This window comes from Schistocerca cancellata, chromosome 10 (assembly GCF_023864275.1).
Source record: "Schistocerca cancellata isolate TAMUIC-IGC-003103 chromosome 10, iqSchCanc2.1, whole genome shotgun sequence".
Taxonomy (NCBI): Eukaryota; Metazoa; Arthropoda; class Insecta; order Orthoptera; family Acrididae; genus Schistocerca; species Schistocerca cancellata.
The window spans coordinates 10,232,653-10,259,896 of NC_064635.1; the positions used below are offsets into that span (position 1 = coordinate 10,232,653).

At 47.1% G+C, this 27,244-nt stretch overlaps 1 protein-coding gene and 1 pseudogene across 1 annotated transcript in view; both read left to right on the forward strand.

Annotated features, from left to right (window-relative positions):
* LOC126106320 (uncharacterized) overlaps positions 1–27,244 on the forward strand; it is a 121,097-nt gene that overhangs the window by 27,042 nt on the left and 66,811 nt on the right. The window contains exons 2-4 of the mRNA XM_049912555.1: positions 18,087–18,323; positions 20,235–20,442; positions 24,922–25,308. Coding sequence (XP_049768512.1) covers positions 18,090–18,323; positions 20,235–20,442; positions 24,922–25,308 — 829 coding nt within the window. The 5' untranslated portion in view covers positions 18,087–18,089. The remainder of the gene's footprint in view (positions 1–18,086; positions 18,324–20,234; positions 20,443–24,921; positions 25,309–27,244) is intronic.
* Positions 8,740–8,857, forward strand: LOC126107105 (5S ribosomal RNA; annotated as a pseudogene).

Here is a 27,244-nt window from a genome sequence, read left to right on the forward strand (position 1 = left end):
ACACAAAGTTTTCGCCTCGCCTGTTGATGACTGGAAACATGTTGCCTGGTCGGACGAGTCTCGTTTCAAATTGTATTGAGCTGATGGACGTGTACGGGTATGGAGACAACCTCATGAATACCTGGAGCCTGTACGTCAGCAGGGGAATGTAGAAGCTGTTGGAGGCTATGTAATGGGGCGGGGTGTGTGTTGTTGGAGTGATATGGGACACCTGGTACTTCTAGATACGACTCTGACATGTGACACGTACGTAAGCATCCTGTCTGTTCACCTGCATCCATTCATGTCCATGTGCATTCCGACGGACTTGGTCAATTCCAGCAGGGTAATGCGAACCCCACACATGAAGAATTTTGTACTGAGTGGCTCCAGGAACATTCCTCTAAATACCTCTTGTGGCCGCCTATGTTTCAGAAGGGGGACGCGATGGAAAAAATTTGAGAATCTCTGCAATAAGCTACAGCACCCTATGACTTGTCTTACCAGCATGGGCGCCGCAGAAATTTTTCCAACCAACTTCTGATATTGTAATTTCTTATGTGGCCAATTCGATGAGTTTTGAAATCATGTCATGCCCAGGAACTAAATTTATCAATAATTACACAAAACTTACTGTATCTCAAACAGTTGATAGTTATCCAGTTAGTATTTTTAAAATCGATACCTTCCATAACCAAACAGTAAGCATGTTCATTTGTACATGCAAAGTACATTTTTCTGTGTTTTCAATATGATCATAACAGCACCATCTTGATTCAACGATTTAAAATTGCATCCTCGTGCTATTAAATCTAGTGTATCCAAAGGGCTATGAACTAATGCTTGAAGACATTTATAAAAATGTTATTTGTGGTCACATAGTGCGACCTGAAACTAAAATTAAAAATCTGAAACTGTGAAAAGTGAGAATAATTTAAAAAACGCTGTTGCATACAACAAAAATAAGAGACATTAATACTCTTCGAAGTGGAGGAACACATTGTAAACTTTTAGAAGAAGGCTTGTTAGAGTTAACGTCATCCACAACACTTCCTTTGCTTACAAAGCACATCTGACGAAGTTAATGGATTTATTTCATCACTTACACACTTTCTATTTTTTGATGTTGTCTAGCATAACTCAAATTAAAGAAACTGTGGGGAAGTGCTCTACCAACTGAGCTACCGAAGCACGACTCACGTCCGGTACTCACAGCTTTACTTCTGCCAGTACCTCGTCTCCTACCTTCCAAACTTTACAGAAGCTCTCCTGCGAACCTTGCAGAACTAGCACTCCTGAAAGAAAGGATATTGCGGAGACATGGCTTAGCCATAGCCTGGGGGATGTTACCAGAATGAGATTTTCACTCTGCAGCGGAGTGTGCGCTGATATGAAACTTCCTGGCAGATTAAAACTGTGTGCCCGACCGAGACTCGAACTCGGGACCTATGCCTTTCGCGGGCAAGTGCTCTACCAACTGAGCTACCGAAGCACGACTCACGTCCGGTACTCACAGCTTTACTTCTGCCAGTACCTCGTCTCCTACCTTCCCGAGTTCGAGTCTCGGTCGGGCACACAGTTTTAATCTGCCAGGAAGTTTCATATCAGCGCACACTCCGCTGCAGAGTGAAAATCTCATTCTAAAGGAACTGTGTTTTGAAAATTGGCTTGAATACGTAAAGTGTATCCTAGCGTCTGTGAGCAATAAAAATGTCTTTTGATAAAGACACAAGGGTGAACTTCTGAATCTGATTGAAAAGTCCCGAAGGGGCATGCTATTCCTACCTGTGGGCTTCTATGTAACATTTACCTCAGTTAAAGTGTTTGTGAAATGATGTAGTTCTATTCAAGGAATAGCAAACAACTGTTCAACTCATGAAAAGGCAAAGTCTTGGAAAAATAATATCTTCTTTCTTTTGCAAAACGACAATCCTCTAAGTTCTCTTGTTTCAATTAAACAATTCAAGTAAATTCTAGCCATTTATATTAAGCTGGAAGCGATGAGTTTGGTGAAGCAATGATCGAGCACTATATGTGCTTATCCTTAGTCATTTTATTATTCTTAAAAATCAAACCTACATCTCAATGCAAAATGGGGTTAACTTTTTAGAAATTAGTTTCTTTTATATGGACATTAACTACATAAACGGTCATTCGTCACCAAAAGCGTCGTTAGCCAACAACGAATTTTTCGCCTGAAGCTCATTTTTATTGATTCTACTAAAGTAAATGAATACCACTTCATTTAAAGTAAATTAATCAGCATTCACAACAGTTTCAGTTACAAATGAGAATAATTGCACTCTCCCTCTTTTATCACCTTCGGAGTTGATCCTTTTGTCCCAGACTTTATGATATGATCTGGAAAATTAATCAGTTTATACAGAAGAAACCACTTCACCTGCCAGAGGAACATGAGAAGTCTTCTACGATCACTCTCAAATGAGCCGGTAGAATCCACTTTTAACAGCCCAGGACTGAACCAAGTCAATCCCTATCTTCCCACTTGATCACGTTATTCAGCAACCACGCCAACCCGACTGCCCAATTCGCAGGTCTACGACTGCAAGTGGTGCTGTGTTACATTTCATGCAGTTGAGAAGGTTCCATCTGCTGGAGTGGACACCTTTGTGACTTTGAAATTTCACACTTTTTTCCGGCCATTGTAGGCATAAAATGATATTTTCTACTTCGACTGAAGCATTTGGACTCACAGATAACTTAGAGACAGCTGTGCTCATTAGAGTCTACTGCAGTAATCCTGCAGTGTAAAACTGAAAGTAGAATTTGTAAGCCACTATGGGTCTTCTCCTCTACAGACAATCGGTCGACTACTGTTGGTAATCCATTCTGCAGCAAGACGGGGGGCGTTCTAGAGGACACGTGATGGGCGCGGGTATACTGCTACCACGTCAGCATGCTGGACCGGTTCCTTCTGGCAGCTGCCAGAGGGCTGTGTGGAGATGGGACAGAGAAAAGATTGAGGGCACTATTTTAGCGATGTTCTATAAAGGTCCACACGCTCTTAACGCCGAAACAGCGAGAACGTCAAAGAATCAGCATAATTCCTCGTTAACGGCGTGAATACGAAAAAAAAAAACAACACAAGACTCGTAGCCATCGCTAAGGTCACAGTATTTCCCATCATGTACGGCAGTGTTAATTTACAGTTTAGCAGCTTCACTGACAATCATTGCAAGAAATTCGAGAGAATCCTGTAATAAATAAAAAGTCCGTATCCCAGACCACATCAAGAGACGTATGCTCCTCTTGCTCCCCCCTTACAAGACAGGTTGAAGCAAAGCAAACCTACATTTCCAGCACTTGTAGAATTTAGGGACAGATTTCGAAAATGTTGACTGGAATTATGAAGGCAGCTGTGGTAAAATACGACGAACAAAGGTTATTTACGACGTTTACAGAAACCAGAATGCAGTTATACTCTGAAGAGCCAATGAGACTGGTACACCTGTCTAAGATCGTGTAGGGCTCCCAAGAGCATGGCATGGCGTGGACCCGACTAATGTATAAAGCAGTGCTGGAGGGAATTGACACCACGAATCCGGCAGGACTCTCCGAAAATCCGGAAGAGTACGAGGGGGTGGAGGTCTCTTCTGAACAGCACATTGCAAGGCATCACAGATGTGATCAATAATGTTCATGTCTGGGGAGTTTGGTGGCCAGAGGAAGTGTTTAAACTCAGAAGAGTGTTCCTGGAGCCACTCTGTAGAAATTCTGGAAGTCTGGATTGTCGCATTGTCCTACTGGAATTGCCCAAGTTCGTCGGAAGGCACAATGGACATGAATGGACGCAGGTCATCAGATAGGATGCTTACGTACGTGTCACCTGTCAGAGTCGTATCTAGACGTATCACGGGTCCCATATCACTCCAGCTGCACACGCCCCACACCATTACAGAGCCTACACTAGCTTGAACTGTCCCCTGCTGACATACAGGGTCCATCGATTTATGAGATTGTCTCCATACCCGTACACGTCCATCTATTCGATGCAATTTGAAACGAGGCTCGTCCGACCAGGCAACATGTTTCCAGTCATCAACAGTCCAATGTCGGTGTTGACCCGGCTCTGAAAGCCCATATCGATGAGTTTCGTTGACTGGTTCGCACGGTGACACTTGTTAATGGCTCAGTACTGAAATCTGCAGCAATTTGCGGAAGATTTGCACTTCTGCCACGTTGAACGATTCTCTTCCATCGTCATTGGTCCTCTTCTTGCACGATATTTTTGCGGCTGCAGCGATGTCGGAGGATTGATGTTTTACCGGATTCCTGGTATTCACGGTACACTCGTGAAATAGTCGTACAGGAAAATACCCACTTCATCGCTACCTCAGAGATGCTGTGTCCCATGGCTCGTGCGCCAACTATAGCACCGCGTTCAAACTCACTTAAATCTTGATAACCCGCCATTGTAGCAGCAGTAACCGATCTAACAACTGCGCCAGACACTTTTTGTTTTATACAGGCGTTGCCGACCGCAGTGCCGTATCCTGCCTGTTCATATGTCTTCGTATTTGAATATGCATGGTTTTTTTTCTCTCTATTTTTTTTCTACTGTGGGACTTAACATATGTGGTTATCAGTCCCCTAGAACTTAGAACTACTTAAACCTAACTAACCTAAGGACATCACACACATCCATGCCCGAGGCAGGATTCGAACCTGCGACCGTAGCGGTCCCGCGATTCCAGACTGAAGCGCCTAGAACCGCATGGCCACACCGGCCGGCAATACACATTACTATACCAGTTTCTTTGGCGCTTCAGTGTAAGAGTTGTAGGATATTAAAGCGAAGCCAAAGTTGAGAGGGGAGTGAGTCAGGGTTGTTGCCTACACCCGGTGTTATTCAATCTCTACATTGAGCAAGCAGTAAAGAAACTCAAGGAGAAATTTGGTTCGCGTATTGAAGTTTCAAGTTTGCCAGTGACATTATAATTTTCTCAGCTACAGTCAGGGATTTAGAAGGAACCCCTCGAGTGTGAGATCGCAAAATGCCAATGATGTTTACAGCATTCGATGCCCCACAATTGTCTACCATAGCCGGCCGAGGTGGCCGAGCGGTTCTCGGCGCTACAGTCTGCAACCGCGCGACCACTACGGTCACAGGTTCTAATCCTGCCTCGGGCATGGATGTGTGTGATGTCCTTAGGTTAGTTAGGTTTAACTAGTTCTAGGGGACTGATGACCTCAGAAGTTAAGACCCATAGTGCTCAGAGCCATTTTTGTCTACCATGCAACCAAAATATTGGCTGCTAACGGCAACGTGGGCGCGATTGGAGGTATCCAAGGGTGTTCAGAGCACGAGGCTGGAGAGCGTTGTGGGACTGCTTAGTCGACGAGCAGCTCACGGCAGTGCCACAGTGCTGGTGATGCTGACAGGAAGCAGACTTTGCGCTATAGCTTCAGCAGCAGTTGCCGAAGTTGACATTTCGTCAGAACGGAATCCGAGGAATTTCGCTGAGCGAGAAAGAAGTGGCAGGTGAAATATTAGCGTTTCTGCTAGATGAGTCAGTGGAATATACACTCTTGGCGATTAAAATTGCTACACCAAGAAGATATGCAGATGATCAACGGGTATTCATTGGACAAATACACTCCTGGAAATTGAAATAAGAACACCGTGAATTCATTGTCCCAGGAATGGGAAACTTTATTGACACATTCCTGGGGGCAGATACATCACATGATCACACTGACAGAACCACAGGCACATAGACACAGGCAACAGAGCATGCACAATGTCGGCACTAGTACAGTGTATATCCACCTTTCGCAGCAATGCAGGCTGCTATTCTCCCATGGAGACGATCGTAGAGATGCTGGATGTAGTCCTGTGGAACGGCTTGCCATGCCATTTCCACCTGGCGCCTCAGTTGGACCAGCGTTCGTGCTGGACGCGCAGACCGCGTGAGACGACGCTTCATCCAGTCCCAAACATGCTCAATGGGGGACAGATCCGGAGATCTTGCTGGCCAGGGTAGTTGACTTACACCTTCTAGAGCACGTTGGGTGGCACGGGATACATGCGGACGTGCATTGTCCTGTTGGAACAGCAAGTTCCCTTGCCGGTCTAGGAATGGTAGAACGATGGGTTCGATGACGGTTTGGATGTACCGTGCACTATTCAGTGTCCCCTCGACGATCACCAGTGGTGTACGGCCAGTGTAGGAGATCGCTCCCCACACCATGATGCCGGGTGTTGGCCCTGTGTGCCTCGGTCGTATGCAGTCCTGATTGTGGCGCTCACCTGCACGGCGCCAAACACGCATACGACCATCATTGGCACCAAGGCAGAAGCGACTCTCATCGCTGAAGACGACACGTCTCCATTCGTCCCTCCATTCACGCCTGTCGCGACACCACTGGAGGCGGGCTGCACGATGTTGGGGCGTGAGCGGAAGACGGCCTAACGGTGTGCGGGACCGTAGCCCAGCTTCATGGAGACGGTTGCGAATGGTCCTCACCGATACCCCAGGAGCAACAGTGTCCCTAATTTGCTGGGAAGTGGCGGTGCGGTCCCCTACGGCACTGCGTAGGATCCTACGGTCTTGGCGTGCATCCGTGCGTCGCTGCGGTCCGGTCCCAGGTCGACGGGCACGTGCACCTTCCGCCGACCACTGGCGACAACATCGATGTACTGTGGAGACCTCACGCCCCACGTGTTGAGCAATTCGGCGGTACGTCCACCCGGCCTCCCGCATGCCCACTATACGCCCTCGCTCAAAGTCCGTCAACTGCACATACGGTTCACGTCCACGCTGTCGCGGCATGCTACCAGTGTTAAAGACTGCGATGGAGCTCCGTATGCCACGGCAAACTGGCTGACACTGACGGCGGCGGTGCACAAATGCTGCGCAGCTAGCGCCATTCGACGGTCAACACCGCGGTTCCTGGTGTGTCCGCTGTGCCGTGCGTGTGATCATTGCTTGTACAGCCCTCTCGCAGTGTCCGGAGTAAGTATGGTGGATCTGACACACCGGTGTCAATGTGTTCTTTTTTCCATTTCCAGGAGTGTATATTATACTAGATCTGACATGTGATTACATTTTCACGCAATTTGGTTGCATAGATCCTGAGAAATCAGTACCCAGAACAACCACCTCTGGCCGTAATAACTGCCTTGATACGCCTGGGCATTGGGTCAGAGCTTGGATGACGTGTACAGGTACAGCTGCCCATGCAGCTTCAACACGATACCACAGCACATCAAAAGTAGTGACTGGCGTGTTGTGACGAGCCAGTTGCTCGGCCACCATTGACCAGACATTTCAATTGGCGAGACATCTGGAGAATGTGCTGGCCAGGACAGCAGTCGAACATTTTCTGTATCCAGGAAGACCCGTACAGGACCTGCAACATGGGGTCGTCCATTATCCTGCTGAAATGTAGGATTTTGCAGGGATCAAATGAAGGGTAGAGCCACTGGTCATCTGAAATGTAGCGTCCACTGTTCAAAGTGCCGTCAATGCGAACAAGGGGTACCGAGACATGTAAGCAATGCCACCCCATACCATCACGCCGGGTGATACGCCAGTATGGCGATGACGAATACACGCTTCCAATCTGCGTTCACCGCGAGGTCGCCAAACACGGATGCGATCATCATGATGCTGTAAACAGAACCTGGATTCATCCGAAAAAATGACGTTTTGCCATTTGTGCACCCAGGTTCGTCGTTGGGTACACCATCGCAGGCGCTCCTGTCTGTGATGCAGCATCAAGGGTAACCGCAGCCATGGTCTCCGAGCTGATTGTCCGTGCTGCTGCAAACGTCGTCGAACTGTTCGTGCAGATGGTTGTTGTTTTGCAAACGTCCCCATCTGTTGACTCAGCGATCGAGACGTGGCTGCACGATCCGTTACAGCCATACGGATAAGATGCCAGTCATCTCGACTGCCAGTGATACGAGGCCGTTGGGATCCAGCACGGTGTTCCGTATTACGCTCCTGAACCCACCGATTCCATATTCTTCTAACAGTCATTGGATCTCGACCGACGCCAGCAGCAATGTCGCCATATGATAAACCGAAATCGCGATAGGCTACCTTAATCAAAGTCGGAAACGTGATGGTACGTATTTCTCCTCCTTACCCGAGGCATCACAACAACGTTTCACCAGGCAACGCCGGTCAACTTCAGTTTGTGTATGAGACATCGGTTGGAAACTTTTCTCATGTCAGCATGTTGTAGGTGTCGCCACCGGTGCCAAACTTGTGTGAATGCTCTGGAAAGCTAATCATTTGCATATCGCAGCATTTTCTTCCTGTCGGTACAATTTCGCGTCTGTAGCACATCATCTTCGTGGTGTAGCAGTTTTAATGCCCAGTAGTGTGTGGTGTCGTATACGCTCGACTCTGAGCACAATGTGCATGAGGTGTACAGTGATGACGATACGTGCTTAAAAGTGAAAGTGACATTGGAACACTTGTCTAGCCATGTGGTTCATCATCCTTGTCGGACAGGGGGTCACAAATCCCGTCTCCAGTGAAACGCAGTAAAGGGCAATCGTTGTCCAAGGAGCTAGTACTAAACGTAATTACGTACAAGAAGATCGTCCGTGGCATACTAAAAAAAACAATTATGAACCGATTTCGAACAAGTATGCAGCCCTATGACCGTATAGAGTATAAGAAAAACTATGGATATTCGAGGGAGGACAAAGCTCACTTGCTACAAAAACTGGTGTTTGCAAGTTTGAAACTGCTCGATTTAATTTACAGGATGTGTATGGTAGTGGCCAACGGCCTTGCCGCAGTGGTAACACCGCTTCCCGTCAGATCATCGAAGTTAAGCGCTGTCGGGCTGGGCTAGTGCTAGGATGGGTGACCATCCGGTCCGCCGAGAGCTGTTGGCAAGGGGGGCGCACTCAGCCCTTGTGAGGCAAACTGAGGAACTACTTGACCGAGAAGTAGCGGCTCCGGTCTCGGAAACTGACATACGTCCAGGAGAGCAGTGCGGTGACCACGTGACCCTCCATATCCGCATCCAGTGACGCCTGTGCGCTGAGGATGACACGGCGGCCGGTCGGTACCGTTGGGCCTTCATAGCCTGATCGGGACTTCGAACAATCGGAATTTGAAGAGTAAATGCACATGAAAGCAACCCTGAAAATTACAGGGCTATTACAAACGATTGAAGCGATTTCATAAATTCACTGCAGCTCCATTCATTGACATATGGTCACGACACACTACAGATACGTAGAAAAACTCATAAAGTTTTGTTCGGCTGAAGCCGCACTTCAGGTTTCTGCCGCCAGAGCGCTCGAGAGCGCAGTGAGACAAAATGGCGACAGGAGCCGATGAAGCGTATGTCGTGCTTGAAATGCACTCACATCAGTCAGTCATAACAGTGCAACGACACTTCGGGACGAAGTTCGACACAGATCCACCAACTGCTAACTCCATTCGGCGATGGTATGCGCAGTTTAAAGCTTCTGGATGCTTCTGTAACGGGAAATCAACAAACACACAAAGCCACAACAGTGCCCACACAACACAAGACTGGTTTCCCCCCAGTTGTTATACAAAACTATGGGAACCTTAGTGCTCTTAACACTGCATTCGCGGAAAGGCACATAAACAGCACATTACATGCAAAGTACTCGGGGGATAGGGCCTCACTGTACGTTGCCACAGACACAGAATATAAAGATCTCCTGACCTTCCTCAAAGATCGGAAGATCGAACACTATACGTACAGGACGCTGGACGAGAGAACCCAGCAGTACGTGATCAAGGGAGTGGATCCCAGCACCCCCAACGAGACAGTACATGCGGCCCTCTGTTATTTGGGATTTGACTGTAAAAGTGCCTCCCGGATGACAGGGTTCCGTACACACGCACCGTTACCACACTACATGGTCGAGTTAGCCGACACGGCTGATTCCCGCGCCATCCTGCAGATAAAGAGCTTTCTGCGGATGGACGTGCGTGTAGAACTCTACGAACCACCCAACGTCCCCCAACAATGCAACAACTGCCAGCGGTTCGGCCACTCGGCCCTCCGCTGCGGCCTGGCAACTCGCTGCCGCGGATGCGCTGGCAACCACAGATCCAACACCTGCACACAAACACAGCCAAACCAGCGACGTTGTGCCAACTGCGGTGGGCCCCATGCGGCAAACTTCAGACAGTGCAACTCATACAAACAGGCGCTGAAGCGAAAACAAGACAGAAGTAGGGTACTGTACGACATACCACGCCCAAGGCCAGCGCCGAACCCAGTAAGGAACGGCGTAACGTTTGCCACGGTTACACGCCCTGGCGGAACGGCACAGGCTGCGGAACCTCAGCGCCCTACACACACACGAGAAACAACCGCTGCAACAGCCACACAACAGCCACAGACAACACCTGAAACCCAACAAGCATCGGTACCAACACCTATGCCCCCAAACAACACGACCCCACTCCCGGAAATCACGAGCTGCGAAGAAACGCACCATATACAAGAAAACACATCCACACAAGAACCCCCCGAACCCCAAGCCCAGAGGCGGAATAAACGTACACGCAAACACAGAGCGGGGAACACGAAATCACCACAACAGGCCACGCAGCAACAACAGAACAGCAACACACAGGAAAACAGTCAACAAGACACCGAGACTGTAACTCACACTACCATCCCCCTCACCACAGGAGTAACTCAGGCGCCACAACCTCTACCACGAAACACAAATGCCGCCCCAAACAACACACCAATACCTGCACAAGCGGCCGCTAACACCACAACAGCACCTCAGGCTGCCACACCTAACACCAACACATCACCTGGGGGAATACTGGAAACACTATTCCCCCGACACACGACCATTGAAATCCTTACCAAGGTGCTGATGGCCGTCACTACACTTATCACCCAGCTCATGAGCGCCGAACCCGGGCAATACTGGGCTGTCATACACACTGCCATCACAACACTCTTTCACACTCTTACATGAATAATACGCCACACCCGGCCCATAACGCAGACACACACACACTATCACGGATCCTGTTCTGGAATGCAGACTCGATCCACAACAAAAGGGCAGAATTTGCCGCGTTCATGGAGCGCAAGGGAATCCTTGTCGCGCTACTGAGCGAGACTAAACTCAAACCGCACAAACAATTAAACTTTCCTGGCTACTGTGTCTATCGTACCGACCGACCGGGCGGCGCCGTGGCAGGTGGAACTGCAATCGTCATACACAAAGACATCGAGCACACAAACATAGAGCTCCCCGAACTGGAAAAAATCGAGGCTACGGCCGTCAGAGTCAAGTTCAACGGAGCCTACACCACACTGATATCGGTATACAACAGCCCTGTAGGCATTTCAACACGCGATATCAGCACACTACTCAACATTTCACCGCGAGTAATAGTCGCTGGAGATCTGAACGCAAAACACCCAGAATGGAATTCACGCATACGAAATCCCAACGGCAAAAAACTGTACGAACACTCACTTGGCAGAAACTACATCATACTAGCGCCGACTGAACCGACGCACATTCCCTATCAGAGGGGACACAGGCCAGACGTGATAGACATGGCCCTCATCAAGGGCATTACATCGACACTCAACGTTTCCGTTGAAAACGATCTGCCCTCAAACCACCAACCTGTAATACTATACATTGAGGAAACACTGCAGCACATGGAACAACGTAAGATGTTGGACTACGGGCGTGCGGATTGGACAAGGTTCAAGCAAACGCTCGATAGCCACATCCCACCTATACACGAAATTAATGAAACAGCACAAATCGACGAGGCAGTAGAAACCCTCACTAACGCCGTCCAGGACGCAATGGCAGGCACCATACCTGATCGCACCTCACAACAACATAGTGCGGCCCTGCCCCAGGAAATCCTGGGCCTAATCTCGATGAGGAATCGCCTCAGGAGACAATGGCAGCGCACCAGGCGTCCGTACTTCAAACGGCACATTAACAGACTACAGGGCATCATACACGATAAAATACAAACACATAGAACACAACAGTGGAACCACACACTCGAAGGGCTGGACACCACACGACCTGGCGTGTGGCAACTAGCCCGACACTTCACCAGGGAGAAAATATACACGCCAACACTTCAAGGGCCCGACGGACCTGCATACTCAGCGGAAGAGAAAGCAGAACTAATGGCCCGAACACTCGCAGCGTCATTCACACCGAACCTGGTACCATCAGATCCAGCGTTCACACTTGCTACTGACCAAGAGGTTACACGCATTCTAGCCCAACCATCGCGCGACGACATTCGACATGCTAGCACAGCCGAAGTCTCCTGGGCCATAATGCATTCCGCTGCTAGGAAAGCCCCTGGTCATGATGGCATTCAAAACCGTGTCCTCCAGGAGTTCACGGATAAAGCAACTGAATACCTAACACACATAACGAATGCCATACTAAAACACCAACACTTCCCCGCCTTTTGGAAGACGGCCAAGGTCCTGATGTTCAGGAAGCCGGGGAAAGACCACAGCCTCCCACAAAATTACCGACCCATCAGCCTTCTGAGCTCGCTCAGTAAGATTGTTGAGAAGGTGATTCTCAAACGCATCACTAGGCACTGCATAACAAATGACATCCTGAGACCGGAGCAATTCGGCTTCAGAAATCACCACTCCACAACACAACAACTCCTACGGGTCGTTGAACACATAACACATGGCTTCAACATAAACAAAGCTACAGGGGCAGTGTTCCTGGACATCGAAAAGGCTTTCGACCGTCTATGGCACAACGGCCTCATCCGCAAACTCAGCGACGCGGGATTCCCCGACGGGCTGCTGCGTCTAATACACTCATACCTCACAGACAGGAGTTTCAACACTGACGTGCAGGGAAAACAGTCAACACGACATGGTATACACGCGGGAGTACCCCAGGGAAGCATCCTAGGGCCCCTACTGTTTAACCTCTACATAAACGATCTCCCAACCACACACAACACAATGATGGCAATCTACGCGGATGACACAGCCATCCTTGCGCAAGATTGGAAACCACTCAGAGTGGCTGAGCCTTGGTTGGAGAAATGGCGTGTTAGAGTAAACGTCGACAAGTGCGAAGCCGTTCTGTTCACGAGAAGACCGAAGCAACTGCGCAAACACCGCTACTGCAGACCAATAACTCTACATGCACGCCCAATACGTTTCCGCGAGAAAGTCAAATACCTCGGTGTCTGGCTGGACCGGAAATTACTCTGGGGGGACCACATACAACACATGACCAACCGAGCTAGCGCGAGGCTCAAACAGCTTTATCCTATGCTCAACAGGCGTAGCACACTGAACAGAAGGGTGTCGAGGTCCATGTACATGACACTTATCCGACCCCTGATGACGTACGCAGCTCCCATCTGGGGATACGCTGCGCCTACACGCCTGCGCCGTCTGCAGCTCATACAAAACAAGGTACTCAAAATCATAAGCAATGCTCCACGATACACACGCATCGCGGACCTTCACCGGGAATACCGACTTGAGACTCTCACGGAGGTAATCCACAAACTCACCACAAGACTATACAGAAACTCCAGACATTCGCAGAACCCGTTTATTCTGAATCTGGGGAACTACGACCACAACCATAGATGGAAACATAAAAGACCAAAAGACATACTTGCAAGGACATAACATATATGGCCAAGCTTAAGCAAACATAACGGCACAGGCGAGCCCCTGTTAATCAGACGCATTTACTGGATATCCAGCTGAAATACACTGCCGAATAACTGGCACCATACAGGGAAGCCGTACCGTACACTGCACGCAAACAAGCTCCACACATCCCCCACACAGTGAGATGATCTATGGCCGATCTCCCACTACTGTATAACGATATTGATTGTTCCAGGAAAGTAGCAACCGCAGCAACTGGGACACATCGCCATCGCCTGCCACGGTAATGATGCATGATACCTATACTAACAAATCCAACCTTGCATGAACTATCGCAGCTAGTAAGCCACTACTGCTCTTACTACCCATCCCACTGTCGCAGAGGTTTTTTTCCCACGGCACGAGCCATGGCACTTTTTTCCCTCTGCTCTTCAAATCGCTACCCTCACTCGCGTTTCGTCCACTATCTATCACCTGATGGACCGTGTTAATGCGTAGCCTTACCCAGACGCACGGACAACATCACAGCCCAGCATCCTGTGATCCACCCACTAGATAACTAACATGTTTACGGAGGTGACAGTAGAACTTTTGGTTTGGTCACCACGTTGGTGCGGGCGTGGAGGGGCCCCATCTCTATTCAAAGGGTCGGCCTGCAGTGAGCGAAGAAACGGTTGGACGCGTGCGGGCAAGTTTCACGCGTAGCCCGCGGAAAATTGGCTCATGGCACAACTGGAGACCGATAGCGCCGACTTCATCTTTCAACACGATTGTGCTCCACCGCACTTCCATCTTGATTTTCGGCATTTCTTAAACAGGAGATTGGAAAACCGATGGATCGATCGTGGTGGAGATCATGATCAGCAATTCATGTCGTGGCCTCCACGCTCTCCCGACTTAACCAGATGCGATTTCTTTCTGTGGGGTTATGTGAAAGATTCAGTGTTTAAACCTCCTCTACCAAGAAACGTGCCAGAACTGCGAGCTCGCATCAACGATGCTTTCGAACTCATTGATGGGGACATGCTGCGCCGAGTGTGGGAGGAACTTGATTATCGGCTTGATGTCTGCCGAATCACTAAAGGGGCACATATCGAACATTTGCGAATGCCTAAAAATACTTTTTGAGTTTTTGTATGTGTGTGCAAAGCATTGTGAAAATATCTCAAATAATAAAGTTATTGTAGAGCTGTGAAATCGCTTCAATCATTTGTAATAACCCTGTAGAAGTACTTAGAGAGTTGTGTCAAGGTGAATTAACATCAATGCCTTACCGCATTCGTATTCAACTATGCCAACTATTAATCTGTTTGGTAAATTGAATGGACAGTTATTTATTGTGCTGCGAGAAGTTGGACGTGCTTTGCCCCCTACGATTCTTTCTCGTATGCGTTATCTTGCAAGGGCAGTGGGGAATATTTACGTCAAAGCAAGCAATACTGGGAAACGGGATGCGGTAGAACTACAACTATGGTATGTGCACCGCTTTTGGACACTATTTGGTCGAAATAACTTGCTTTTGCTTGGTTCCTGGTCTGCGTATAAAAGTCATACTCCTTTAGAGCAAACTATCCCTCCTGAAAAGGTGTGACATTGCAGTTGGTACCATCTGTAACCAATGAACCAACTTAGTTTCTGAATGTTTGTTTTTTCTGTGCCTATAAAACATATCATCGCACTATCTGCAGTTGCGCCTTAAAGGACAGCTAGTTTCACAGTAATGTCCGCGACAGACTGTTGGGCATTCGCTCGCGTGCCATCACATTCTATCAGATCTCCTCGCCCCGTTACACCGATACGATTCTGTAAGGATTCTTTAAGAGCGGGTACCTAGCTGAACGCCCTGCTCGGTTTGTGGCTCGCAAGGAGTTCGTCTTCGATCTCGATGGTGCGAACCTTTGTGATCATTGTGGCGTGCCATTCTTCATTCGGTGTTCACGGTGCAAGTTAATGGTTCGTTTTCAACATTTCTTGAATGTCGACGGTGTCCATTTTAGAAGTGTAATACGTACATCCGATAAAAGGTTGATCTCTGCACCTCTCGGAGACTCATTTTCTGTCGCCCTCCTGATGCACATAGTGAGCCATTAGCAGCTGATATTTTTCCTGACGCAATTGCTAACACAATACTAATGAGACTTACTTAGGATTGAATTTACGATATCGCACTCAAGGAGTTCCTTGTTAGAAGAGCAGCTAAACGGAACTGACAGTGTCTTTAAAAGGTGTTATAAGTTGAACGTCAACGAAAATAAAACAAGAGGATAGTGGAATATAGCCGAATTAAATCAGGCGAAGATGTGGAAATTAGATTAGGAAATGAGACACTGAATGCAGTACCAGACCGGCCTTCCTGCGACTGTACCACGGCACGTGTTACGAATCAAAACTTGGAGGGGTGGTCTGTCCACTAATACGTTTAATTTTCAGTATGTCTCGTAGTATTCGCTCAGTGGTCTTCCGAAACCCTGGAGGTACTTACGAATAATCGTGTAGCGTATACATAAACATGGATAATTAGGTTTGTCACCCCGATTACGTTTATTTCTGTGAAAATATTTCCGGAACAGTGAAAGAGTCTGTGATATTCATTTTTCGGCAGCACGTCTTGTAGTAACTGTGGGAGGACATTCTGAAAGTTTTGCACACAGCTCTGTTCGATTTATTGAGAAGAACGTAAGGACAATCAAGTAATTACTTACAGTACCGCTCCAGATATTCACAGCAAAGTTGTACTGACAGGATCGACACACCACTGCTTGTTGGTTTTCCCATCCCAGAAACATCCATTCCTTCTGTCCATCAAGCACTCCCTTTAAAAATGGTCTCGTCTGTAATAAACACGAAAGCAGCGAAAAATCAGACTCCTGCACATTTGCAATCTCGAATACGCATCAGAAGTACACTGCCGGCAGAGAATGAACTCTCTATATGTGACAAGGGTATAACTTTTGTCCCTGCAAAATGCCCAAAACACTTGTTTGGTTTGTATTCAGAGATAATGCAACGCACCAACTACCGGTGATACAATTGTCACCAACAGTGCGTAACACATTCTCTTCTGGATCAGGAGTCCTGACTTAACCTCACACTGCAAGTACCTTCCATTCTATCACGGGAGCTCGTCGCTCTGAGACACCAGTGACATCGTTACGCCTCGTCTGCAGGTCGTTTAGAAGGCGCAGTGAGTGCCACGTACAGAGAAATGGGCTCTCGTTTGGACACCTCACTTAAATGAATGCTGTGCCACCAAAATATGCATTGGAATACATCGAATCATGTACACCATGATGCATCCACCATTGAAACTTCTAATGTTTCTAGCTCGCTAATTTATTTATTCTCGAATCAGAAGCACACAAATTTACAGTTGCCGTACACATCAATAAATATATACACACAAATTGTATTTATATTACATGTGCCCAGTACTTTGCAACCTCCAAGACTCTTGGAGTGGCGTGCAGGAGATCAGTCTTCGTGCAGGATGTAGGCCACAAAAGGCACTGGAGCATGTGGCTTGTGGTTTCTTCTTGTCCACAATCACAGGACGTATCTTCTGTTATGAAGCCCCCTCTATTCAGGTTGTCTCTGGATCGTCCAACTCCTGATCGTAATCTGTTTTTAAAGATTTCCACACCAGCAAGCTCTCGTTGTGTCCAGGTGGTAGTTCTTCAGCTTCTGGCGTCTGCGAGTGAGGCGTCGACTTCTTCCAGAACTCCAGTCTTGCCTTCTCTGGTGAAATGGTGAGCTTCTCGGATGTTCTCAGGAAGCTCTTTCGAGATCTCAGTCGCCTGCTGTGGTGGATTATGTCCGTGCAGTGGATGGGCACTGTCCTGTTCCACTTTCAGTCTCTCCTTGTTGGCAGCCACTGTTCTGCGTATCCATTGTGGCGCTATTCCAGCCAGGCAGTAGGGCTTATCAGTTGGGGTAGGTCTTAAGCAACCTGTGATCGACCTGCAGGTTTCGTTGGGAGCAATGTCTACTTGTCTGGTATGAGACGACCTGTACCAGACTGGAGAAGCATATTCAGCAGTAGAACAGCACAGTGCCATTGCAGAACTGCGAATTAGCTCGCTAATCACAACTGACAGAAATTCAATTTAAATTGATTTCAACATATCTGGATAAATACTTCTACTACATTGTAGGAAACTGTACAGTTCTGTTAGAAAATTATAACTTGTTGCTGTAACGCTATGGAAAGTAAAGTACAGTCATAACTCCACAGAAAGAGTGACGTTTCTTACTTCCAGCTATCTAAATAAATTTTCCTCTCACTTATTATTTTCAGATTACAGTGAAAACCCTTATCTGAAACACCCCGTACAACTTGGTTCGATCCATGCCCCTAAAGGCACTCCATTATGATGAGATTTATGGATATCGATGTACGAATGGCTGAATGACACGGGTGAATCAGTGACTGAGTGAGTGACCAGAGTCGTGTCTCGCTGCAGGACATGTCGGCCGCCATGCTGGCCCGTGGACTGTGCCGCTTCCTGGTGTACACTCCGCCTGTGAGGAGGAGGGCGTCGCCCACGGCTGCCCTCTTGGTCTCCAGGAGCCTGGCTACCCCCACCACTGCCGCCCCCGGCGTCCTGAGGTCGCCCTACCCAGACGTCGACATCCCCGACGTGCCGTTCTACGAGTACGCCTGGAGGCACCTCGACCGATATCCTGACAGGGTCGCCATGGTAAGCCCACCTCTGCTCGGTGCTGGCTGGCACAATACCTGTATTACCAGACAGGCCGTGGCAGAAAACAACTCGGGCACATCTCTGCGCACTGTTAGAGCACCTGCCAAGTAATTTGGCTCGTGCGCAGAACCCATTCTCGTTCTGAGCACTGGGCGAGTCTATTGCTTTGTTGTTACCTGCCGACCTGTTTACTCTGTCTCTTTACTATATGGCATGCCACTGCACCTTTTGCACACCTTAGGTACAGGGAAATTACATAATATGTGAGATTATTCGCAATACCTTTACATTTATGCCAGAAGGGGTAAATCATGAAGCAATAATCTATTTAAAAAAGATTAAGAGAATAAGGGAAGGGAGCGAGACAGGATTTCAGCCTATCCCCGATGTTATTCAATCTGTATATTGAGGAAGCAGTGAAGAAAACAAAAGAAAAATTCGGAGTAGGTATTAAAATTCATGGAGAAGAAATAAAAACTTTGTTTATAATTTATAAAAAACAGTTACCAGCCACATGTATGGTTTAAAAGGTTTATTTATCTTCAGACCATGACCGGTTTCGGATTTTTCTTTACAAATCCATCTTCAGATGGCAGTTACAAGCATTCTAAATTGGACCTAGTTTTGTTATTGTTATTCGTTTGCTGCAAAACTAGGTCCAATTTAGAATGCTTGTAACTGCCATCTGAAGATCGATTTGTAAAGAAAAATCCGAAACCGGTCATGGTCTGAAGATAAATAAACCTTTTAAACCATACATGTGGCTGGTAGCTGTTTTTTATAAATTATAAATCTTAGGACAACAGCCATGTTTCTCAACATGTCGACTTTCGACAAAATAGCGTAAAAACTTTGTGGTTTGCCGATGACATTGTAATTTTGTCAGAGACAGCAAAGGACCTGGAAGAGCAGTTGAACGGAATGGATAGTGTCTTGAAAGGAGGATATAAGATGGACATCAACAGAAGCAAAACGAGGATAATGGAATGTAGTCGAATTAAGTCGGGTGATGCTGAGGGAATTAGATTAGGAAATGAGACACTTAAAGTAGTAAAGGTGTTTTGTTATTTGGGGAGCAAAATAACTGATGATGGTCGAAGTAGAGAGGATATAAAATATGGACTGGCAATGGCAAGAAAAGCGTTTCTGAAGAAGAGAAATTTGTTAACATCGAGCATAGATTTAAGTGTCAGGAAGTCGTTTCTGAAAGTATTTGTATGGAGTGTAGCCATGTATGGAAGTGAAACATGGACAATAAATAGTTTAGACAAGAAGAGAATAGAAGCTTTCGAAATGTGGTGCTACAGAAGAATGCCGAAGATTAGATGGGTAGATCACATAACTAATGAGGAGGTATTGAATAGGATTGGGGAGAAGAGAAGTTTGTGACACAACTTGACTAGAAGAAGGGGTCGGTTGGTAGGACATGTTCTGAGGCATCAAAGGATCACCAATTTAGTATTGGAGGGCAGCGTGGAGGGTAAAAATCATAGGGGGAGACCAAGAGATGAACACACCAAGCATATTCAAAAGGATGTAGGTTGCAGTAGGTACTTGGGGATGAAGAAGCTTGCACAGGATAGAGTAGCATGGAGAGCTGCATCAAACCAGTCTCAGGACCGAAGACCACAACAACAACAAGAGAATAAAGTGGAGGCATTGTTGGAGGTACTTCTCAAGGTTTCTGTGCTTCACGAGAGAAACAGACAAGCGAGGAGAAAACTCTATATTTGGCTAAATTGGCAAATAGGTTTTGATGGGATGCACACATAATTTCCATGTGATGGGTAATTTTTGATTTACGCTGCAGACTACGCTAAATTTGTAGCCCTATCTTGCTATATGAAATTTCCTTCTGGCAGCCTGTGGTCGAACTCGTTTGCTTTTGTCAATCCTGTGTGTACACAGGAGTGCGCAGTGACTGGTCGCCGCTACACGTACGCCCAGCTGAGAACGGCCTCCCGGAGGTTCGCGGCAGCCCTCCAGAAGGCTGGCCTGGGCCCGGGCCACGTGCTTTTCGTGCTGCTCCCTAACTGCCCCGAATTCCTGGCCATCGTCCTCGGTGCCAATGAGGCGGGCGTCTCCATCGCCACGTGCAACCCTGCCTACACCACTGGTAAGGACTTCAGTCTTCATCACCGTGTGTAACGAGCCTACACTACCACTAGAGGCTCTGCAGCCTGCTACCCAGCCTACATGACCAGTAAGATATGCAACTAACCCTACACAACAGGTAAGGGCTCTATGTCGTTACCTGCAATCCTGTCTGTACTACTTAACATCTGAGGTCATCAGTCCCCTAGAACTTAGAACTACTTAAACCCAACAAACCTAAGGACATCACACAACACCCAGTCATCACGAATGCAGACTAGACCTCATATAAGTAGTCCCATAGTGCTTAGAGCCATTTGAACCATTCTAGTCTCCATTTCCACCTACAACTTCACAACTTCCTCCTCCTGTAAGGGCTCAACCCTCCATCACAATATGCAATCAAGCCTACTCCCTCTAAAAGTACTGCACTCTCCATCTTCACCTGAAGCTCTATCCATACCATAGCAAAGGCTCCACTCTCCATCATCAACTGCACCACCAGTAAGGTTGGTCGGTTGTTTCGGGGAAGGAGACCAGACAGCGAGGTCATCGGTCTCATCGGATTAGGGAAGGACGGGGAAGGAAGTCGGCCGTACCCTTTGAAAGGAACCATCCCGGCATTTGCCTGGAGCGATTTAGGGAAATCACGGAAAACCTAAATCAGGATGGCCGGACGCGGGATTGAACCGTCGTCCTCCCGAATGCGAGTCCAGTGTCTAACCACTGCGCCACCTCGCTCGGTTCCACCAGTAAGGACTCTGCTGCTCTAACCACAACACCAGTAAGGGCTCTACTCTCCACCACCACCTGCAACTCCACCTGCATTTCCAATAAAGCCTCTACTCTTCATCACCATCGGTCAGGCAGCAGCAGCCGGCTGAGACAAGCAGCAACAGGGAAGTAACCGATTTTGTGATATATTACGAGTTCCTAACCAGCAGCGAATTATACAGTGTGTTACAAAAAGGTACGGCCAAACTTTCAGGAAACATTCCTCACACACAAAGAAAGAAAATATGTTATGTGGACATGTGTCCGGAAACGCTTACTTTCCATGTTAGAGCTCATTTTATTACTTCTCTTCAAATCACACTAATCATGGCATGGAAACACACAGCAACAGAACGTACCAGCGTGACTTCAAACACTTTGTTACAGGAAATGTTCAAAATGTCCTCCGTTAGCGCGGATACATGCATCCACCCTCCGTCGCATGGAATCCCTGATGCGCTGATGCAGCCCTGGAGAATGGCGTATTGTATCACAGCCGTACACAATACGAGCACGAAGAGTCTTTACATTTGGTACCGGGGTTGCGTAGACAAGAGCTTTCAAATGCCCCCATAAATGAAAGTCAAGAGGGTTGAGGTAAGGAGAGCGTGGAGGCTATGGAATTGGTCCGCCTCTACCAATCCATCGTTCACCGAATCTGTTGTTGTGAAGCGTACGAACACTTCGACTGAAATGTGCAGGAGCTCCATCGTGCATGAACCACATGTTGTGTCGTACTTGTAAAGGCACATGTTCTAGCAGCACAGGTAGAGTATCCCGTATGAAATCATGGCGGTGAATCGAGGAAGTACGGTAGATACTGACGAAACTAAAATGAGCTCTAACATGGAAATTAAGCGTTTCCGGACCTTTTTGTTTTACCTTTTTGTAACACACTGTATAGTTTCATCTGTGTGCACTGATAGTTTAGTTTTTGAATTTCTGTGTGTTAATTTAATATTTAATAGACACAGTTCTCAGTTTATATTAAATAAATTAACAAACGACGGAGCTGACCCCTTTGCTGCACAAAACATGTCAGAACACTGTTGCAGAAACAACAAAAATAGATGCTAAATTTAAATAAAGGCAAAATACCCAAGATTGGCGATCTTTTACAGAAGCTCGGAATTCAGCGTGGACTTCCATGCTTATAATAGTTTCCACAATGAAAGTTTGGCTCGAAACCTCGCAGAAAATCCAAAGATATTCTGGTCGTATGTAAAGTACGCTAGCGGCGAGACGTAATCCGCCGGCCGGAGTGGCCGTGCGGTTCTAGGCGCTACAGTCTGGAACCGAGCGACCGCTACGGTCGCAGGTTCGAATCCTGCCTCGGGCATGGATGTGTGTGATATCCTTAGGTTAGTTAGGTTTAATTAGTTCTAAGTTCTAGGCGACTGATGACCTCAGAAGTTAAGTCGCATAGTGCTCAGAGCCATTTTGAACCAGACGTAATCAATGCCTTCTCTGTACGACTGCAATGGAAATACTATCGATGACAGTGCTGCTAAAGTAGAGTTAATAAACACAACCTTCCGATTCCAGAATTCGAATCGAGAACTGAATTAGAAGTGGATACCCTCGGAGAAGTGAAACAACTTAAATCACTTAATAGATGCAAGTCTTCCGGGGCAGACTGTACACCACTTAGGTTCCTTTCAGAGTGTGCTGACGCAATAGCTCCGTAATTAATAATCATACACTACCCCTCGATCGAACAAAGATCTGTACCCAAAGTCTGAAAAGTTGCACAGGTCGGACTAATATTCAAGAAAGGTGGTAGGAGTAACCCACTAAATTACAGGCCCATATCATTAACGTCGATATGCAGCAGGTTTTTGGAACATATATTGTATTCGAACATTGTGGATTACCTCGAAGAGAACGGTCTATTGACACACAGTCAACACGTGTATAGGAAACATCGTTCTTGTGAAAACCGTTTACTCACACGAAGTGCTGAGTGCTATTGACAGGGAATTTCAAATCGATTCCGTATTTTTTGATTTCCAGAAGTCTTTTGACAGTACCTCACAAGCTACTTCTAATCAAATTGTGTGCTTATGGAATATCGTCACAGTTACGCGATTGGATTGGTGATTCGTTGTCAGAGAGGTCACAGTTCGCAGTAACTATCGGAAAATTGAGTAAAACGGAAGTCATTTCTGCCGTTCTCCAAGGTAGTGTTATAAGGCTCTGCTCTTCCTTATCTATATAAACGATTTAGGAGACAATCTGAGCAGCCGTCTTAGACTGTTTGCAAATATGGCTGTCGTTTATCGTCTGGTAAAGTCATCAGAAGATCAAAACAAACTGCAAAATGATTTTGAAAAGACATCCATATGGTGCGAAAATTGGCAATTGACACTCAATAAGTGTGAGGTCATCCACATGAGTGCTAAAAGGAATCCGTTAAACTTCAGTTGCACTATAAATCAATCGAATCTAAACGCCGTAAATTCAACCAAATACCTAAAAATTACAATTCTGAACAACTTCAGTTGGAAAGAACACATAAAAAATGTTGTGAGGAAGTCGAACCAAAGACTGTGTCTTATTGGCTGAACACTTAGAAGATGCAACAGATGTACATTTCGCATGTCCGCCCTCTTTTGGAGTATTGCTGCGCGATGTGGGACCCTTACCAGATAGGATTAACAGAGTACATCGAGAAAGTTCAAAGATGAGCAGCATGTTTTGCATTATCCAGAAATACGGCAGAGAACATCACAGAAATGATACAGGACTTGGTGTGGACATCATTAAAACAAAGGAGTTTCTCGTTGCAGGGGGATCTTCTCAGAAAATTTCTATCATCAACTTTCTCCTCCGAATGCGAAAATATTTTGCTGACGCCGATCTACATAGGGAGAAACGATCAAGGGAATCAGAGCTCGCTCAGAAAGATATAGGTGTTCGTTTTCTCTGGACGCTGTTCGGGAGTGGAATAATAGAGAATTATTGTGAAGGTGATTCAATGAACCCTCTGGCAGGCACTTAAGCATGATCTATGTACGAGATGTAGATGTAGATGTAGAACTGTGCCTGCAGCACCTGTGAGGGCTCTACTTCCCATACCATCTGCAACTCCACCTACAGCACCAGTATGGGTTCTACTCTCCATCACCACTAGCATCCGTGCCTACATCACCATAAGAGCTCTACTCTCGTTTATCCCCTCTACTTCACCTACACCATCAGCATGTGCTCTAGTCTGCCTCACCACCTGCAACTCCACCTTGACCTCCAGTAAGACCTCCACTCTCCATCACCACTTGCAACTGTGCTTTACATTCCCAGAAATGTCTATAGCCTCCATCACCACCTGGAACCCCATCTATCCCACTGGCTTGGGCTTTCCATACCCACTGATGTAAATAAATTGTTAGTATCATATTAGAAACATTTACATGTTTTTTGTTACTGTTACAGTCATAGGCGTCTGGGCGACGTTAAAAGTTGGGAATGATGTAAAGTTATACGTGGACCAGGGGAGAGATGGCAACAAACTGTGACCCCCCCTCAAATCCAAACCCTGGACCCACATCTGATTAGAGCCTCGTATGAAGGCAATTGTGTGGAGTCATAGCCGTTCACACAGCTTCAGCACGTAGATGCAGTCCTCGCTCTCCCAAATCACACGAGCTGTTTTCACGTAATTGCTGCCAGTTGTACACGCTCGCACATGTCTCAGCATGCGTGCTGACCTAATGACGGGGCTCCACAGGGGAGATGAGCCGACAACTACGGGACTGCCGACCCTCTGCGGCAGTGACGACCCCCGAGCTCACTCCGTCGCTGTCCAGCGCCTTCCAGGAGGCGCGCCTGGAACCGCCAAAGTTGCTGGTCACCGTGGGGGTGGCCTACTCCAGCACCCAGCCTACATCAGGAGCCACTCCAGAGGGGGCGGTGGACTTCTGCCAGCTGGTGGGGGACGCCAACCTGGACGGAGCCCTGAGGCCGGAGCACACGGGCCCTGACCACCTCTTCCTGCTGCCCTACTCCAGCGGCACCACGGGGCTGCCCAAGGGCGTCATGCTGTCCAACCGCAACCTGGTCGCCAACGTGCAGCAGACGGCGTACCCCCGCGTGCAGGTGCTCGACGTCGACGCCAGTGAGTCCACCATCAGTTTGCATCAAATTTTTCATAACAGTGTTTACATTCCGCTCATTACAATACACGGTGAGGCATAATATCGAGCGATTTTATAAAGCGCGCGAATCAAGCTGCGTCGGAGAGATTTGGAGGGGATAGCGTCAGTTATCAGAGACAGCAAAGGACTTGGAAGAGCAGTTGAACGGAATGGACAGTGTCTTGAAAGGAGGATATAAGATGAACATCAACAAAAGCAAAACGAGGATAATGGAATGTAGTCGAATTACGTCGGGTGATGCTGAGGGAATTAGAATAGGAAATGAGACAAAGTAGTAAAGGAGTTTTGCTATTTGGGGAGCAAAATAACTGATGATGGTCGAAGTAGAGAGGATATAAAATGTAGACTGGCAATGGGAAGGAAAGCGTTTCTGAAGGACAGAAATTTGTTAACATCGAGTATAGATTTAAGTGTCAGGAAGTCGTTTCTGAAAGTATTTGTATGGAGTGTAGCCATGTATGGAACTGAAACATGGACGATAAATAGTTTAGACAAGAAGAGAATAGAAGCTTTCGAAATGTGGTGCTACAGAAGAATGATGAACTCGTTCGACCTATACTTGAGCATTGCTCATCAGTGTGGGATCCGTACCAGATCGGGTTGACGGAGGAGATAGAGAAGATCCAAAGAAGAGCGGCGCGTTTCGTCACAGGGTTATTTGGTAACCGTGATAGCGTTACGGAGATGTTTAGCAAACTCAAGTGGCAGACTCTGCAAGAGAGGCGCTCTGCATCGCGGTGTAGCTTGCTCGCCAGGATTCGAGAGGGTGCGTTTCTGGATGAGGTATCGAATATATTGCTTCCCCCTACTTATACCTCCCGAGGAGATCACGAATGTAAAATTAGAGAGATTCGAGCGCGAACGGAGGCTTTCAGACAGTCGTTCTTCCCGCGAATCATACGCGACTGGAACAGAAAAGGGAGGTAATGACTTTGGCACGGAAAGTGCCCTCCGCCACACACCGTTGGGCGGCTTGCGGAGTATAAATGTAGATGTAGATGTAGAAGATTAGATGGGTAGATCACATAACTAACGAGGAGGTATTGAACAGAATTGGGGACGAGTTTGTGGCACAACTTTGCAACAAGAAGGGACCAGTTGGAAGGACATGTTCTGAGGCATCAAGGGATCACAAATTTAGCATTGGAAGGCAGAGTGGAGGGTAAAAATCGTAAAGGGAGACCAAGAGACGAATTCACTAAGCAGATTCAGAAGGATGTAGGTTGCAGTAAGTACTGGGAGATGAAGAAGCTTGCACAGGATAGAGTTACATGGAGAGCTGCATCAAACCAGTCTCACGGCTGAAGACCACAACAACAACAGCGTCAGTTACTTTAGTCATAATGGAGCGTTCGACCCCATATGGCATCGTACGTACACTGTCAGAGCATTTTATCAGAACGGTAGTTCATACCTGTTAGCACGTCATGCATTCCGCTACCACTTCAACATTAATCGAAATCGGTCGGTGCCATCTGCATGTGCTATTAAAAAGTGGGTTGGGAACTTTGAGGAGGTGGCGTCAACGAGAAAAAAGAAAACTGGCAGACCAAAAACTGTGCGCACACCTGAAAACATCAAACGTGTAATAGTTGCCATTGAGGGAAGCGCTACGCTTGGGATTTCAAAAAGATTGATAAAAAGAATTTTACACGAAGAATGTCTGCCACATTTGTTACCAAATGATGTTCCCCTTGCATTAAGAGACTTAAAGAATTCATATAATTTGCCATGTCAACTATAACAGATTCTGTCACCACTCTGTTTAACACGTAACTCAGTTTTAATCCCTAATGGCCGCCTTCAGTTCAGTTCGTTCGTCAGAAAAGAAGCGCATGGTATCGTCTTTGTGGCTGGCGCTGTAATGACGGTCCAATAAATATTTTTCCATTCATA